Consider the following 18,593-nt stretch of genomic DNA (forward strand, 5'->3'; position numbering starts at 1 on the left):
GAAAGGAGCCAGCTGTGCAGCCTGTGCACTTCATCCCGACCTGGGACTGTTCTTAAGTGTGGTCCAGGGGCCTGCAGGGTCGGCCTGGCTGTTCTCATCATGATGCCCAGACAGCATCTGCCCTTTCCCTCTCATTCTCTGATACGTGGACAGTGCTCCTGCACAAGGTGAACCAGGTGTGCTGGCTCCACGGGTGGAAGGCACAAGCAAAAAGGAGAGTCTGTTTCTTACGTTAGGTGGTAAGAGATTTGCAAACATAAAATGATCACTTGTCTCCCAAGTTTAGCTTTAAACATTAGAATTTATTTTAACATGGGCATGTAGCGGGTTTATTACTGTTATTCTTAAATGAACTCATAAACAAATCTTTACAGTTTTTCTTATTTTCTAATATAGAAAATGATGGTAAGATACAGCTCACCTAAACAAAAGTGCTTTTGGCTCCTCAGTAATTTTCAGTAATCCAAGGAAGTCTGCAGTTAAGAGGTTTGAGAACCCTTGTGAAAAGTGTGCTGACATAATGAAACCTTTCAAGATATTTCAGCATTTTCAATAGGAAATATATTGGTAATATAGCATTGATCATGTTACCTTAAAGTCAGCTTGTGAAGTGTCTAGAGAAATTTGGGAGTCTGTTTGCTGACTTCCCCTTCTTTATTTTCCTGCTCACTTCAGCCCCTGTCCCCACCGCTGGTGTTCCAAGGTTCTCTAACTTCAGCAGATGTTCTGTGTAAGAGGTAGTAACTCCCTCAAAATGTGCAACATTGCCTCTGCTGCTGTTCTTATCACCAGGCAACAACAGAAATGTTACAAAGATGTCAAACGTTAGGATATTTGGGCTCTGTTTTTTAAAGAGTGAAATACAATGGAATGTTTGAGTTTTATTGAGGATTAAGAGACATTTTGCAATTTCTTAGCTGTGCAGTCTACAAACAGCTGTCTTCTCATCCTCTGTGGGGGAAATCCTTTGGATCAAGTAGATTTGTGGGTGTGTTTATTTGATATAACCACAGCTGCTTGAAAGAATGCTGGTGTTTAGGAAGGGATTCATTTTGGGTCTTTTCAGCAGGTTTCAGAATTGTAAAGCACGCTATCTTTGAAATTTCTTCTTGATAAAATGATTCAAACATTAACTTGGAGGCCTTTGAAAGCCTGAATTTGATGTTCAGCATTTTTATCAGTGTATTAGTTAAGGTTCTTCAGAGAGACAGAACCAATAGCAGGTGTATATGGAGCACTTCAAAAAGTTTATGGAAAATGGAATAAAAAATAAGCAAAAAAGGTACAAAAAATGTGAAATCCATGCACGCGGTGTGTGTGGGGGGGTATCTTTAAAAAGTTCATGCAAAACACATATTAGGAAAAACTGTACGAATTACAACATTTTTGTGCCAAAATAAACTCTGTATGTCCCATGAACTTTTTGCAATATGCTTCTCACATGTATGTACACACAGCTACTTGCAAGGGAACTGGCACACTTGATTAAGGAGACTTAGCAGTCCCTTCCTTGGCTGTCTACAGGCTGGAGAACCAGGGACCAGAGAAGCAGATGGTGTCCCTCTCAGTCCACTGCATGCAGGAGGCTGGAGGCCTGCAGTTGTGTCCAGCTAGGTGTAGAGAGAGCTAATTCACCTTTTGTCTGCTCCTTTGTTCTGCCTGGGCTCCCACAGCGCCTGGCCACACTGGCAGCTTGGCCTTGCCCTCACCACCTACTCCCCTGGAACCAAACTCCCCCTCCTCCCCCTACACAGATAGGAGCACTGCCCTAGCAGTAACCATCCCGGTGGAGGTGATGTGCATGTGGACTGATGTGAGCAGTTACAGAACTGGTCTTGATTTCAGGACGTCTGTTTCCTTGTGCAGCATCCTCCCTTACATAGTGCCTAATCGATCTGGGTGCAACATAGACAGTAGAAGTTCCCTCGTAGGTTACAGGGGAGGCCAAGAAGTAGAAATTTTTTGCCACAACTACAGCAGTACTTAGTTTTGGTCACTTCACTGAAAACAAAACAAAGCAAAGCAAAGAACAAAAAATCTGCATGAAAACAAGAATTAGTTGTCTGAAAACTTTAGTGTTCATCTGCAATGTAACCCACAAAGAAAATGCCTTAATGAGTTTTGATTGCTTAGTTAGTGGTTGAGAGATGATTTCGTTTTCATGTATGTTTGGGTCCTATCAAAATATTGGTTTACTTTTGTCCACTTTAACTGTAAAAATAATTAAACAAAAGATGAGGTTTTTTTTTTTTTTTAAACAAAGACATCAAGAAACAGTGTTATTGAAATTATTTCTGGTCATCGAAGCCTTGGGTTTCAGTGCCTTATGCATTGCATCATACTTCTGGGGGAATTTTATGTAACCAGTCATTTGTACATCTTGGCTAAAAATATAAGAAAGTCACCTGTCCTCCTAGAGTTAAGTTTTAATGCTTCAGCGTATGATCCAATGTGATTTAAATCTTACACAGACCAGGTGCTGATGTAATCTTCTGGAAAGTCTGGCTTGAGTGTCACTCTCAGGTTTTGAAAATGAACTTGTCGGCTGGCGCCGCGGCTCACTAGGCTAATCCTCCGCTTGCGGCGCCGGCACCCCGGGTTCTAGTCCCAGTCAGGGCACCGGATTCTGTCCCGGTTGCTCCTCTTCCAGGCCAGCTCTCTGCTGTGGTCCAGGAGGGCAGTGGAGGATGGCCCAAGTGCTTGGGCCCTGCACCCACATGGGAGACCAGGAGGAAGCACCTGGCTCCTGGCTTCGGATCAGCACGGTGCGCTGGCTGTAGCGGCCATTTTGGGGGTGAACCAACAGAAAAGGAAGACCTTTCTCTCTCTCTCTCTCTCTCACTGTCTGCCTGTCAAAAAAAAAAAAAAAAAAAAAAAAAAAAAAAAAAAAAAAAAAAGAAAAGAAAAGAAAGAAAAGAAAAAGAAAATGAGCTTGTCACCTTAATTCCAGTGCTAAAGCAGTAAGCAGCTTAGTCAGATGGAAAAGGTGTGTTTTTGTGGTTCTTCTTATCTACAAATTTTTCTTTGCGAAGGAATTGAAGGGGACCAGGTCAGAGAGGTTAAGCTACCACTTGGGGTGCCTGCATTCCATATTTAGAGTGCATGGAATGGAATCCCATCTTCACTTCTGATCTAGGTTTCTGCCAATGCACCTGGGAGGTAGCAGGTGAGTTGGGTTCCTGCCATCTGTGTAGGAGACCTGGCTGGAGTTCTGGTTCCTGGCTGTGTCCTGGCCCAGCCCTGGGCACATGTGGGCATTTGGGGAGTAAGCCTGTGGATGGAAGACATCTCTCCCTCCTCCCCTTTGGTCCTCCTCTGTCATTCTGCCTTTCAAATCAATAAGTAAATCTTAGAAAGTAAAAGTAGTGAAAGGCAGGTGTTTGGTGTAACAGTTAAGGTATGATTTAGGAGCCCCATGTCCCATATCAGAGTGCGCCTGGGTTGGGGTCCTGGTTGCTCCTGGTTCCAGCTTTCTGCTGATGTGCACCCTTGGAGACAGCAGATGATGTAGTAGTTGGGTCTCTGGCACTCACATTAGAAACCCAGATGGAATTTTTGCCTCCTGTTTCAACTCCTACTGTTTGTGCATTTGGGAAGTGAGTCAATGGATGGGTGATCTCTCTCTCTCTCTCTCTCTGCCTGTTTCTCTCAATCTCTGCCTTTCAAATGAAAGAAATAATTTTAAAGAAGGATTAATTATGCTACTTCTAACTACTTCTAAATAGGGTCCTTGGTAGCACCTGGATCCTACTATTTGGAAATTCCAATAAATGTCCAGTCACCTCTCACAAGATTCTGTGCCCCATTTAATTTTGTCTTGAAGTATGTTGGAAACTGGTGGTTTGACCAGGAGAAGGGAGGTGTGCCTCAGTCACGGCTCTTCCACAGGTCGGTCAGTCAGTCACCATTGACAGTGGTGCTGAGAGGGGCTCCCACAGGCTTGGGATCCTTCGGGCCTGGCTGAACACTGAATGTAACAGGCTATTGGAAGAACGTGTTCTAAGACCAAACAAGAGTGAAAGTTTTGTTTACTCAGTGGTAGTAAGAAATGTCCTTGTTCTCACTGCACACTCTGAAAAGGAGATAAACTGTCTAGTTAATGACTCAGTACATGTAGCATAGTGTACCTGATAGTGTGATTATTTGCAGGGTATTTCCAGAATCCTTTACTTTCTTTTTAGTTGAGGGAGGGGAGAAGCAGTTGGGGAGGGGGGGAGAGAGGGATACAGAGATGCGGGGGTGGGGGGGGGGAGACTGAGACTGAGATTGAGACTGAGACTGTGGAGTCGTCATTTCAGCTTTCTCCCTGACCTCTTGGTACTGGTATTGAAGTCACACAGTTTCATAATTTGCAAAGCCAAGATTCAAACCTGGCAGGTTGGTTGAAATCAAATGTTCCTTAAGTTTATTTCTGGCTTTAATTTTCTGTGATTTTGAGCAGAGTCTTAGGCTACTGAGTTGTAAGAATTACAAGATTTCCTACACCTGTGTGACGGAGGTGGCTTTGGGAACGTTTACTGGGAGAGCCCATACTCTCTGCTCCCCTTGGCTGTAATAACTCCGTGCCCTTGAAGACAACTTTTTAATCTGTAAACCTTTAGTATGATGATGTTAGACAACTGCTTCTGTGCAGCTGTAGAAAACTCAACAAGGGTCCTGATGTTGTGGGACAGCGGGTTGAGCCTCCACTTGTATCTCATATTGGAGTGTCATTGCTAATGTGCCTGGAAGGCAGTGGAAGATGTGCCAAATACTTGGGACACAAGGGAGACCAGAGTGGAATTCTAAGTTCCTGGCGTCAGCCTGGCTTAGACCTTGCTGTTGGAGCCATTGGAGAGTGAACCAGAAGATAGAAGGTCTCTTCCTCTCTCCTGCCTTCTCCCTCCTCCTCACTGCTCTCTCCCCTTGCCCTCCCTTCCTCCTTCCCTCCCTCCCTCTCTCTGTGTGTCTCTTCCCCCTTCTCTCCCTTCCTCTTTCTCTCTCTGCCTTTCAGATAAATCTTTTAATTTTTTTAAAGATTTATTTATTTATTTGAAAGTCAGAGTTACACAGAAAGAGGAGAGGCAGAGAGAGGGAGAGAAGTCTTCTTTCCAAAGGTTTACTCCCCAGTTGGCTGCAATGGCCAGAGCTGCGCTGATCCGAAGCCAGGATCCAGGAGCTTCTCCTGGATCGCCCACGAGGGTGCAGGACCCAAGGACTTGAGCCATCTTCTGCTGCTCTCCTAGACCACAGCAGAGAGCTGGATTGGAAGTGGAGCAGCCGGGTCTCGGGTCTCGGGTCTCGAACCGGCTCCCATATGGGATGCCTGCGCTTCAGGCCAGGGCATTAACCCACTGAGCCACAGCTCCAGCCCCTCAGATGAATCTTTTATTTAAAAAAAAAAAAAAAAAAAGGAATTCTCACACATCAGGTTTTATCTGGGGGAAGAAATCTAGACATAAAGACACCATTTTATTCTGTGCATTCGCATTTCAGGGGGCCAGGTGACTCCACTAAGGTCACTGAGTAACTGCTGGTTGTAGGCAGAACTGCAGCCCTGGCTTATCTGACTTCAGCACCCCAGGAAACAGTCTACTGAGTCCCTTTGTAGATGTTTGGTTGTTAATCAAATTACCTGCCTGTTTAGAAACATTGTGCCTTTCACAGTTACTTAAGTGGGCTCAGCTTTGTTTACTTCACACTGCCTTTGTGTGCTTTATCTGTGGAATTAAGCTTCTGAGTTCTTTTTTAACGCAATGCTGCCACTCCCTGGTTGTTGGGTGGTACCGCATTGGGAAATTGAGTCTTCCTTAAAGTTGCCTTTAATTAGGAGTCAGAAACCTTGTACAAGTAAACCAGAGAATTTGTGTGTGCAATCAGTGGGGGCGCCTGAGCCAGAAGATAATGTAGATGCATCAAACCTCTAAAGGCTGCCGGAATTTCTGGCTTGGTTCTGATAAATAGACATTGTACAGCTGCCACTTAATGGACTGAAAATGTATTTCTGTTACCGTTCAGGTTTTTGGACGTTTTAAATGTGTTGCAGAACTACATGGGTGTATAGATGTTAGGACATTGTTGCCTGGACTAACATCCGAATTCGCATGTGTTGTCCTGGGTAATCGTTGAAGCACCTGTTCCCAGCTCATCGACACAGATCTCTGTCTTCCCTCACAGAAAGCTCTGTCCTGGTGAAGAAATACTTCCTGTCATTCCCAGCCAAGTTCTTGAACTTTTTCTGTGAAATACTGGCTACGATCACTCACTCACTCACTAACAGAGGGTAGACTGTTTCTTGGATTATTTCTGAGGTCTGTGTGCTTTGTGTCTTTAAATTCTTTAGTTCTTTTCGGTAGGTTTCAGTGCCCTCGACTTCCAGGACAGGAGATTGTCAGAATCTCAGGACGAGCCCAGAGTCCTGCGGCTGGACCCTGGCACGGCTGGGGCTGGACCGGTCACGGGTTTCCAGCGGCCAGCATTCCCTGCTCTCCAGTGCTCGAGCCACGTTTTATTGGGACTGTTCTTTGATTTCCTTTGACAAACAACACAAAATGGAAAACTTTTAGACTAGTGGTTTTCAACTGGGGACATTGGGCAATGTTTAGGGAAGAGTTTGGTTGCCACCAGCAGAGCAGGGGCGACAGTGTAAGGTCAGGGGTGTTGATGAACTTCTGACAGCGCGCAGGCCTGACCTGTCAGCACAGCACCGGCTTTGTGAGGGACTGGAGAAAGTGTGTACAAGGCGTTGCAAGTTCTGCCCACAGGCTCTGTTCCCTTTGCAGCTCTGTGTGTGGGTGAGCTCCTCCTGGCCCTGCTGTTCAGCATCCTGCCCAGGGAAGAAACTGTAGCTTTTGTATTGGCTGAAAAAACAATTTACCTTCTACCTTTCTAAGCTCTTGGTAAAATAACCCTTATGCCCCAGAGGCCCATTTTAGGCTGGCATATTCTAGTCTTCTGCCCATCCAGCTGCTTTGTCCCGTGTACTGTTCCGGACCACGAGGCCGGTGCATTTGGCCAGCAGTGTTGTTAGAAGACCTGGCTTGCCCTGCGAGCTCACCAAAGGCCAGGCTGTAGTCAAGACTTGGATTCTTCTTAGAGTTGCCCAGGTTGTGTTCTTGTGCTGTGTGCAGGTGCGCCCTGTGGATCTGGATATGTCTTCTATCCTGACTGTCTTTATGTTTTTCTTGAGTATCCTGTGCCTAGAAATAATCTGTTGAAGTCTGCTATGTTCCCCCAGGTGCGATGTTACCTCCTCCCTAACAGTCATTGCTGAAAGTAATCACTCCTTTCTTTAAACTTGTACATATAGCATTTATTTGATGTCACACACTGGTTTTTCTTCTTTTTTTTTGCATCTGAAGCATCAATAGTGTAGATAAAACTTTGTCATTGCACTCAAGAAAAATGGATACACACTGAAGAGGACTGGCATGTAGGACTACCCCTGTCCATAGCCTGTTTTAGTCAAACCAGCGATGATGTGCAGTCCTTGTTGGTGTATCTGTTTGAGATAGTTGCAAAGTAAGAATCTTGATGTGTTCAAGATATTTACTTTGGAATAGCGATGTTTACTCTGGGTCTTTAAATGGCCTAAATATTTCAGTAAAGAGTTCGGGAGCCTTCCTGGTTTTCTGTGCTAACTGTACTTGTATTAAGGACTTCTCAATGCAGGGAGGGAGGGTTTTCTTTCATTATTAAGCCTCTTTTGACATATTTTAATAGTTGGCAGTCTTCTTTATAAACATGAGACATTTCTTGAATTTTAGCTCTCATCCATGGAAATGAGAACTAGCAATAGGCTCATGAGGGAGGAGGTAAAGGCTGCACAGGGGAGTGGAATTGCATTCACCTGGGGTGTGCCTGTTAAGGCCCCCATTTGGGTTTGAAAAGTATTTTAGAAAGCAAGAAAGAAAAGGGAGTGTGAGTGAGGGACGGAGGGAGAGTGGGTAGCAAGGTGGAAAGTATCATTATATGCTTAAATCTGAATATGTGAAATCTGTATAAATAAATAAAAAAATCAGAAATGAAAAAAGGAAAGTTCATGGGATACCTTAATGCACTTCCTGTTGAGCTGTTTCATGAATAAGCACAAAGAAGCCTGCCTCAAGCTGTTGCCACGTAGCCTTCAAATACGTGGAAGGGCAAAGTTTGATCCCCTGTTCTTTAATGAGCTAGCACAAAATTAAGTTTATTAGTGGTTCCATGGTTAAGTGTCCTACAAACTTTTATAGGACCTTGCTCAACACAGAACTCTTCATTATTTAGAAATAATCGTATGCAGGCTGTTCCATGCTCTGGAGCCTTGAGGTCAGGAAGGCGGCTCCTGCTCTGTGGGTGTGAGCACCTTCACCCCTGGTCTGCCTGTTAGTCTGATACGCAGCAATACCTGCAGAGGTTTGTGGCTCCGAAGTGGAGGGAGACTCAGGCTCTGTGTGGGTGACATGGCAGACCGGGGGGTGGGGGGGATGACTGCCAGGGCTTGCTGGGTGAGTTCTTCCTAGCTTGTTGCCCTTAATGAGCCTTGATAATGTGCTGATAGCAATTGTGAATATTTGCCAACATGAGTAAGGATGTAGTCATGTAACATTATATATTGTTAAGTAAAAGTGTAATATTAAATGAATTAGTTAATGAAATTAGGGAGATATAATCAAGACTGATTTCCCTTGTTTCCTGAAACGGGCAGCTTTGAGGGGTTAGAGTCAAAGTGGTGCTATGGCTGGGATACAAATCAAAACAAAACAAAACAAAAAACAAGCAAAAACCCAAATCTGACCTCGGCATTGACCTATGACTGCTGTGGCCCTGGTGGTAGGTGTGCATCTCCCTATCTGCCTGTCCACCTGTTTCCAGGGGCTTTGATCACAGGTATGATGTGCACTGTGGGCACCTGAAATCCTGTTCCTAATGCTGTTAGATTTTCCTTTGCAGAGTAAGAGGGACCACCTACTCATGAACGTCAAATGGTACTACCGTCAGTCTGAAGTTCCAGATTCTGTGTATCAGCATTTGGTTCAGGATCGACATAATGAAAATGGTAAATATATCCTTCTGATTTGAGTCTTATGTGCTTAGCTTTGGGTCAAGTTCTTTCTAAAACCATTCTTTAAATGGAGATGACTGGGGCCGACGCTGTGGGGCAGCAGGTTAAAGCCACAGCCTGCAGTGCTGGCATCCCATATGGGCTCTGATTCCAGTCGCAGCTGCTCCACTTCTGATCCAGCTCCCTGCTAATGCACCTAGGAAAGCAGTGGAGAATGGCCCAGGTCCCTGGGCCCCTGCACCTACGTGGGAGACCTGGATAAAGTTCCTGGCTCCTGACTTCAAACCGGCCCAGCCCCTGGGCATTTCTGCCATTTGGGAAGTGAACCAGCGGATGGAAGTCCTCTCTCTCTGTCTCTCTCCTTCTGTCTCTTTGTAACTCTGCCTTTCAAATAAATGAGTAAGTATTTTAAAAAAGGAGGTGATTTTTATGAAAAGTTTACTCTGAAAGAGATTTTAGTAAGTAAGATTGCCTCTGGATGTTACTGCTTTCCCCAAGTATTATTATTATCGCTATTTTTAAGTTAAACCTCTGAGCATGTGCTGGGAGCGTCTTCCCCTTAATCTTGGGAATGGAGATAGGGAGTCCTTAGAAATGACGGTGATTGGGAGTTTTTAAATTCCTGTTTTTCACCTGCTGACAAGCAAATCCTGTTCCCGGCTCTCTAGGAATAGAGATCTGTATTACTGAGCTGCTCTGTGTTCAGGGTAGTCGGAATTCATCTTGATCCCTATTTCCGGACACCAGGAAGGCGGTTCTGGGCAGCTGGCTGTTCTCTGCTGGTGCTACAGTTTAGTTCGTAACTAAACTGAGCTGTGTCCACAAAATGTGTAGGGGGCTTGTACGGGTGCATAAGGGCCTGCAGAACCTTGACTTTCATGAGGTGCTAGGCTTCCTACTAATTGACCCCCAACGTCGTTCGTTGGTCACATAAGGTGAATTTGTCATCCCCCAGTTCCAGGTGAGGAAAGTGATGCTTGGAAGTGATAAGCGAAGTGTCCAGTGCACACAGGTGCACAGCTTGTGGGCCCAGGGAGCCTCCAGCCCTGACGCCTGTGTTCCTCCTACTCCTTGGCACTGCTCTTTCTAGGAAGTTCTGAGTTTAACAAATGCCAGCAGTTTCAAGATTTAATTATGTATTTATTTGAAAGAGTTATGGAGGGTGAGAGGAAGAGACAGAGAGAGAGACTTCCATCCACTGGTTCACTCCCCAAATGGCTGCTGGAGCTAGAGCTAGCCCAGGGCCAGGCTGGAGCCAGGAGCCAGGAGCTTCTTCTGGGTCTCCCACATGGATACAGAGGCCCAGACTTGGACCATTTTCCACTGCTTTCCCAGGTGCATTAGCAGGGAACTGGATTGCAGGTGGAGCAACCAGGATTCCAACTGGTCCCCATGTATAATGCTGGCAATGCAGATGGCAGCTGTACCGCTGTGCCACATTGTGGCCCCACTAGTTTTTTCTTCTTCTTCTTTGAAACTCTGAAAACTTATATTAGTTAAATTATGGTTTCTTGTTAAAAATATTGATTTGGTAGTTCTTTTCAACTGATTAGTGTGTGGTTTCCATCCATTTTGGAATACTAAGTGATAGAAAATTAAGTGGACAAGCTAATTTAGTAGTTGACAAGTTAATGGGATGTGACTGTTTCTTCTTCTTCTCTATTTTTTCTTTATTTAAGACTTATTTATTTATTTGAAAGGCAGAGTTACAGAGAAGCAGAGAGAGAGAGAGGGCCGGCGCGGCGGCTCACTAGGCTAATCCTCCGCCTAGCGGCGCCGGCACACCGGGTTCTAGTCCTGGTCGGGGCGCCGGATTCTGTCCCGGTTGCCCCTCTTCCAGGCCAGCTCTCTGCTGTGGCCAGGGAGTGCAGTGGAGGATGGCCCAGGTGCTTGGGCCCTACACCCCATGGGAGACCAGGAAAAGCACCTGGCTCCTGGCTCCTGCCATCGGATTAGCACAGTGCGCCGGCCGCAGTGCACCGGCCGCGGCGGCCATTGTAGGGTGAACCAACAGCAAAAGGAAGACCTTTCTCTCTGTCTCTCTCTCTCTCACTGTCCACTCTGCCTGTCAAAAAAAAAAAAAAAAAGAGAGAGAGAGAGAGAGAGCGAGGTCTTCCATCTGCTGGTTCACACCCCAAATCCCCAAATGGCCGCAATGGGCGGAGCTGGGCCAGTCCAGAGCCAGGAGCTTCCTCCGGGTCTCTCACGTGGGTGCAGCTGCCCATGAACTTGGGCCATCTTCCATTGCATTCCCAGGTGCATTAGCAGGGAGCTGGATTGAAAGTGGAGCAACCATGACTCAAATTGGTGCCCATATAGGATGCTGGCATCTCAGGCAGTGGTTTTACCCACTTAGCAACAATGCTGGCTCCTTCTGTGTTAAAAATTATTTATTTGGAAGACACACACAGAGAGAGAAATTAGGGTTCATTGCCCAAATGCCAGGCTGAAGCCAGGAGCTCAAACTCAATTGAGGTCTCCATGTGGGTGACAGGAACCTTAGTAATTGAGCCATCACCTGGTGCCTTCCAGGTGTGCATTAGCAGGAAGCTGCAATTAGAAGTGGAGCTGGTACTTAAACCCAGACATTATGAAATAGAATGTGGGCATTCCAAGCAGTGTCAGCCACTGCACAGGTGCCTACCCCATTTTTCTTTCTTTTTTTGTTTAACATGTCAGCAAACTGGAGGAATTTAGTAAAGCGGGGAAAAAACCTTACAAGATCCATTGTCAGTTGATACATACTTTTTCTTATTATCTTTGCTATTAACTTCTCTTATCTATTTCACACACTTAGAGTGCTAATAACCAGGCTGGTTATTTCTTTTGCTTCCTTTACTGGGAGTTGGACGTGAATGAAAAGTTTTATGAAATTCTCCTGCTTGTTTGGGGGAATTCAATTGCCTTAATTAATTTATCATTAATATTTTTTCTAACAGACTCTGGAAGAGAACTTGTCATTACAGACCCCGTTATCAAGAACCGGGAGCTCTTCATTTCTGACTACGTGGACACATATCATGCTGCTGCCCTGAGGTCAGTCCCAGAGCTGCGGCCTTTGGTGTGAAGGAAGTGTTGGATGTGGGGGTTAAAGGTCAATGTCCTGTCTTTGGTGGTCATTGTGTTAATCAGACTGCTCTCACAGTCTTGGAAAGGTTATATTCACTGTGTCGGATTTGCATTATTGAGATTGCATAGATTGCTTGTATCTTCATTAATCTATCTACCTCTGGTTTTTTTTTTCACCCAGTCTTTTCTTATGTGCTTTTTGTATTATTGTATCTTTATTTCCTTGAAAATCATTTTCCTGGTATTGTTGACTAAAGTATTTAAGGTGGAGTGCTTTGTTGGCCTGTAGTTTACCTTTTCTTTTTTAAAGATTTATTTATTTATCTGAAAAGCAGAACAACATTAAGAGAGGGCAAGACACAGACACAGACACACATAGATAGAGAGCTTCCACCTGCTGGTTTGTTCCCTAAATGGCACAACAGCCAGATCTGGGCCAGGCCACAACCAGGAGCTGGCAACTCCATCCTGGGATACCACGTGGGTGGTAGGGGCCGGAGAACTCATGCCGTCTTCTGCTGTCTTCCCTGGTGTGTTAGCTAAACTTGAAGTGGAGTAGCAGGACTTGAACAGGTACTCGCATGGGGAGCCAGTGTTATAGGCGGCAGCTTAACCAGGTGCAATCAGCAGAAAGCTGGATCGGGGCAGAGCAGCTGGGACTGGAACCTGTATCCAGATGTGGGATGCTGGTGTCGCAAGCAGCAGCTTAGCTGGCTGCACCACAGCAGTTATTCCCTGAAGATGCGGCCCTGCCTCTGAGAAAGAGACGGAAGAGAATGAAGCAGAATTGGCAGCATGTAGTTAAGAAAGAATTCAGGAAGGTTTGGTGCAATTTTCGTTGAACGGTTCTTTTTGTTTCCTTTGATGAAAATTTTCCTCCAAACAAGCCTGAGTGCTGGCAGGGAGGGTGGGGAGACTGAGCTGATGATTTGGTTCTAAGGCAGAAGACATTGCAGCCAGTCTTAGTGTCTTAGGTCATGATGCCCAAATGAGGCCACCGCTTTGCTTCCTTTTGTATTTCCTGTCCCTCCCAAGATGAGGCTGCTCATACGTACGGTACGTTATGTGCACATGGCAGACTTTAACTGCATAGGAAGTATTCTTTTTAAAAAACAGATTTATTTATTTATTTGAAAGAGTTACAGAACGAGAGAGAGAGAGACAGAAACAGAGAGAGAACTTCCCTCTGCTGGTTTACTTCCCAAATGGCTGCAATGGCCAGGGCTGGGCTGGGTCAGGCCAGAGTCAGGAACCAGAACTTGTGGCCTCCTGTGTGGGTGCAGGGCCCAGACACTTGGGCCATCTGCTGCTGCTTTTCCAGGCCACAGCAGGGAGCTGCATGGGAAGTGGAGCAGCCGGAATGTGAACTGTTGCCCACATGGGATGCTCGTGTCATAGGCGTGGCTTTACCTGCTACACACAATGCTGGTACCAACAACTTTTTTTTTTTTAAAGTTTTATTTATCTGAAAGGCAGAGTTAAAAACAAAGAGGGATCATCCATCCGCTGGTTCACTCCCAGATGGCTGTAACAACCGGGGCTGGGTCAGACCAAATCCAGGAGCCAGGAGCTTCTTCCCAGTCTCCTATGTGGGTGGCAGGGACTCAAGCACTTGGGCCAGCTTCCCCTGCTTTCCCACGCCATTAGCAGAGAGCTGGATTGGAAGTGGAGCAGTGGGACTGAGACCCAAGCCCGTAAGGGATGCCAGTGTCACAAGCGGCAGCTTTACTTGTTATGTCACAATACTGGCCCCACCAGCTAATATTCTTAAAATGCATTTCTTGCACAAAGTGATAAATAAAGGAGTGAATTCACTACTTTCTTTGTTAGAGAATATGGTTTAACAAAAAGTCATTTGGATTTGCTGGCTTTTGGCTTATGTATAGTGTGATAAAATACTTTCTCTGTTGTAGAACTTAGATGATGTTCAGTAAAACCATCCGGAGTGTTTTGTGTAAAACTATGTAGCTAAAGCCTGTTATTTTAAGGAAAATTAGTGATAACTTCTAATGCAGTGGAGGTTTTGGCAAACTTAAAAAAAAAAGATTTATTTATTTTAAGGACAGAATTACAGAGAGAAAGAGAGAGAGAGATCTTCTGGCCAGAGCTGTGCTGATCCAAAGCCAGGAGCTTCTTCTGCGTCCCCCACATGGGTGCAGGGACCATCTTCTACTGCTTTCCCAGGCCATAGCAGAGAGCTGGATCCGAAGTGGAACAGCCAGGTCTCAAACTGGTGCCCATATGGGATGCTGGCACTGCAGGCAGGGGCTTTAACCCTCTGGTCTGCAGCCCTGCCCCGATAATATTTCATATGGTCTCTGTTGCAGTCACTCAGCTCAGCCATTGAAATGCAAAAGCCGAGATAACATGAAAAGTAGGTGGCTGTGCTCCACTTAAACTTTATTTATTCGCTACTAAAATTTGAATTTCATTTAATTTTCACATATTGAGAAATATTCTTTTGATTTCATTTTTCAGCCATTTAAAAATGTAGCAACTATTTCTAGGCCATTAGAGAATAGGTAGTGGGCTGGGCTTGACTTGCTGGCAGTGGCTTGTAGACCCCTGTTGTGATGAGATTTGAGTTCTTATAGAACTTTAGGTAAATTTGGAGAATTACTGTGGTGTTTCATGAACTTGGAATTTGTATGACTTCTGGAGGTGGCTCTGCAATCTTAAGCTTGTTGAACAAAGCAAATTAACGGAATGTTGTCTAGATTGAAAGGACACTTAAGTTGGTAGCTAAACGAGTGAGTTGATCCTGGAAGTATTTCTTATTCTGCTTCACATGTTCTTTTCTTCTTCTTTCTGTCTTGTCTCATTGGCTGAGGTAAATTTTAGAGTTCTAGTTAGACAGATAAGTATGTAAGAGAGAGAACTGGTTGTTCATCATGTTCTGACATAATTACTGAAAATGAAAGCGTTCCAATATTCATCTCTGCTGTCCCAGTTTAGAGGGTGAGCGTTTTCTTGTGTTGGCGTTTTCATGAGAGCCAGGCAGTCCGTGCCGTGCAGGGACCCGGATGGGTGGACCCTCGGTTTGTGCTGAAGGGCTCTCTGGAGGTGTGCAGCTGTGCGAGTCCCTGTCCTGCCCCTGCCCCTGCAGCTGCACGGCTTTTTACTGGGCATGTGACCAGAACCCTCAGTTGTTTGTTTTCTTCCTGTGATATTTTCTGTAAAGTAGTCATAAAAAGTGGAGGCTATTTTATAACCCCTTCATCTTAAATTTGATTTTGTTAGCTTCAAATACAGCATCTGTTTTGTAACTCAATACTGAGGCCTTTTCAAAGACAAGACATGAGAGGTGGCCACTTACTGAGCGGTCTGGCCTCACAGGTGCTCCATGTAGATGCTGCCCTGCTGACACGCGCCGGCCTCTGATGTTTGTCTGTCTTTGTGGCTGTTGCTTCGAGACCCCAGTGCCTTCCCAGCAGCAGTGTGCGCTCCCTGAGAGCAGCTTTGATTGTCTGTGAGATCGCGTCCCGTAAAACAGAAGGGAATGGCACTGCCCCAGGAATCTCTTCTCTTCAGCAACACTAGGTTACATTAACTGAGAAAATTGGGGTGTATTTTAGCTGGGATGGAAGATTAAGATTTAACTCTTTCTTCCAGTTTATCCACAGGTTTTTTTTTTTTTCTTTGTAGATATAGAGCTGTACTGCAAAATAAATTCCATTTTGAGAGGCACAAGGAAGGAAGTCTGTGGGCACATGAAAGGGAGTCAGACGACTGTGATGAGCGACTGTGGGGAACACAGGAGGAGTGGTGATGCTAGGACTTAGTGCCACTCTCCTCGGAACTCGGGGGCACTGCTGCCAGGGTCTCTGCCCACGGTAACTCTGAGGGGTCTCTGGCCATTCCATTCACTCAGGAGGAAGCCAGTGTGTAAGTTTTTCTTTCACACTGGTGCCAGAGTTGGATTATAAAGGAGAGGGAATTTTGTCCTTTAACTGTTAGAAACCAAAAGGACACCAGAGTTCCTCTTCAGCCTCTTTGTAGCTTTTCCCTCCTAAGCCGTGTTTGTTTCCAGAAGAGCCTGGGAAACCTTCGCAGTTGCTGAAGAATGTGCTGGGTTCAGCGTGGACTGCTGTGCTGCTGCTTTTGACTCTCTGGCCTTGGCTTTCCCTTACCCCTGTGGTTCTTCCTTTTTCTTTGTTCTTTTTCAAGATTTATTTATTCAAAAGGCAGTGGCAGAGGAAGAGACAGAGACAGAGAGCTCTTCCAACCGCTGGTTCACTTCCCAAATGACACCAACAACCACATCTGGGCCAGCCAAAAGCCAGGACCCTGGACCTGCACCGGGGTCTTGCATGTGGAGATCTTCGGTTGCCTTCCCAGGCGCATTAGCAGAATGCTGGGTCAGAAATGGGGCCTGGACTTAAACAGGCATCTGTTATGGGATGCCGGCTTTACTGAGAGTGGCCTCTTACTCCCCGTCTTTCACGCTAATCTTTCTACAACTGTTTATTGTCTCTGTTTCACTATGCTTTTTAATAACCACCATAAATATTAATGTTAGAATCTTGAGTATTTTTTGAATTCTCCTTGTTCTCAGGTAAGTATTTTTGGCTGATATTGTTGAAAAATAGAAAAAAGTACCAAACTGAAATTGAGTTTGACTCTTGGCCCTGCAACATAGTTTTGTAATCAGTGTCAAGTTCATGAGCCTTTGGATTCTCTTCCACCAGTGTGTTCAGGGCAGGAGAGCCCTGGGAGATGCCCCCGGCTCTTTTTCATGCTGCTCTGTGATTCTCAGTTGGGTTCTGTAGCATCTAAGGGGAAGAAAAGAAAATGTGAAATTAAGTGTAATTTGGCCCTGCATCACTAATGGTATGGTTTCTTCACACCTACTTGCTTTATTTCTCTGAGGGCTGCTGGCCAGGCTGATTGGAGGGGAGGAGAGCCATCTTGGAGGGAGCCATCTTGAGGTGCCCTTAGAGGGAGCTTGCCATATGTTTGTTTGCTCTGTCGCTTTCCTCCACCTGAGGATAATGTTTTATTGATGATCCAGGGGCTGTGACAGGAGGCGTGCCCTCCGCTTCACTCCTGTAACAGGGTGTTCTCAGGGGCATTTCAGAAGGCCCTGTGTGTCTCATTGACTTGAGGTGTGTTCCCACCTCTCTGGTTATTCACTGCCTAGTTCAAGTAGTCACCTGGGAAAACTTTTCAGGATGAATTTTATGGATGTCCAAAGCCAAGAAGCCCTACACCATACTTTTTGGTCTTATGGTCACTTTCTTTTCATTCTGATTTATCTCCTCACTTTATTATAGGCAGCTAGAATAATATGTGGGTATGTTTAGGAATTGAAAAAGATTAATTACATCTGTGGACAATGGCCTAACTGTTCCTTTGCATTAAAAAAATAAAAACTAGTCCTTTAGTTTCATGGTGTTTCAGAGCTCTGAATTTTGCTTAAGATTTATTTTCTGGCCTAATGTACATTTTCTTTCACTTACAGCATTTCTCCTGTTTTATCTGTTTGTGTTTAATGTTTCATTAGATGCCATAGTTGGTTTGTTCATGCGTTCATCCATCAGGTAGCGCTTTGCTGATCTAGTAGATTAAGGACTTTGTACCAAAACAGGTGCTGGGAGAACCCAGGAAAACTAAGATTCTCTCTGACCCTGAACACTCACACTTCCCAGTCTTCGTTTTTAAAAGGTTGGAGCTGCTTTTAGACGTAAAGGAAAGTTTCCACGTCCTCCCTCAGCCTCCCAGAGTGGGAACATTTTCTGTAACACAGTGATCAGAACCAGGAAATCGGTGTTGCTAGAAGACCATGGAGAGGGTTCCCTTTGACCTCAGCAGTGTCTTGGCTCTGGAGTCCTGTCTGCCATCCCACAAAGCAGTTAGTTGCTTCTCCTTGGTCTCTTGTGATATGTGATGGCTTCCCAGTCTTTCTCGTCTCTCATGACCGCGACATTTTAAAAGGTTACTAGGCAGCTGTGATGGTTTTTCCTTTTGCATTCTTTTTGTAAATGAACAAATATGTCTATTTTCTTTTAACCCTTTCTTGACCTGGTAAAATAAAATACGTAGGTATATTTTGAGCTCCGCATTTTTCACTTGACAGTATGTCAGAGGAGCTGTAGGTCAGTAGACAGCTTGTTCTTGTTCTCTTTTACAGCCCTGTAGAACTTCTGTGTGAATGGGCCGTGTGTATTTAATGGCTCTCTTGTATTTGGGCATTTAGAATTTTGCAGTTGTAAATGATGCTGTCATGAATGTGTGTGTGTTTTCTTACTGTGTACCTTCAGGATGGCTTTATGGTGTGGGATGGCCCTGATGAGAGGTACATGAGTATGGGGTGTGTTACCATGTCTCCCTCCAGGAGGCCTGTGCTGGTCTGTATTCCCTCCAGTAGTCTGGATACTCTATCTTATTTCTAAAAATTTTGCTAACTGATAGTTGGGAAATGTTATCTCATAGTTGTTTTCCTTCATTTTGTTAATAGTAAATTTGCACAATCTTCACATGCCTCAATGATATTTTTGTCTTT

At 45.0% G+C, this 18,593-nt stretch overlaps 1 protein-coding gene across 6 annotated transcripts in view; it reads left to right on the plus strand.

Annotated features, from left to right (window-relative positions):
* Positions 1-18,593, plus strand: part of RERE (arginine-glutamic acid dipeptide repeats) — a 439,397-nt gene that overhangs the window by 228,921 nt on the left and 191,883 nt on the right. For all 6 annotated transcript variants that reach the window (XM_070079330.2, XM_070079333.2, XM_089301519.1 and 3 more), the window contains 2 exons: positions 8,911-9,016; positions 11,962-12,058. In XM_070079330.2, coding sequence (XP_069935431.1) covers positions 8,911-9,016; positions 11,962-12,058 — 203 coding nt within the window. The remainder of the gene's footprint in view (positions 1-8,910; positions 9,017-11,961; positions 12,059-18,593) is intronic.

This window comes from Oryctolagus cuniculus, chromosome 7 (assembly GCF_051225735.1).
Source record: "Oryctolagus cuniculus isolate XC-2025 breed Fujian yellow rabbit chromosome 7, ASM5122573v1, whole genome shotgun sequence".
Classification (NCBI taxonomy): Eukaryota; Metazoa; Chordata; class Mammalia; order Lagomorpha; family Leporidae; genus Oryctolagus; species Oryctolagus cuniculus.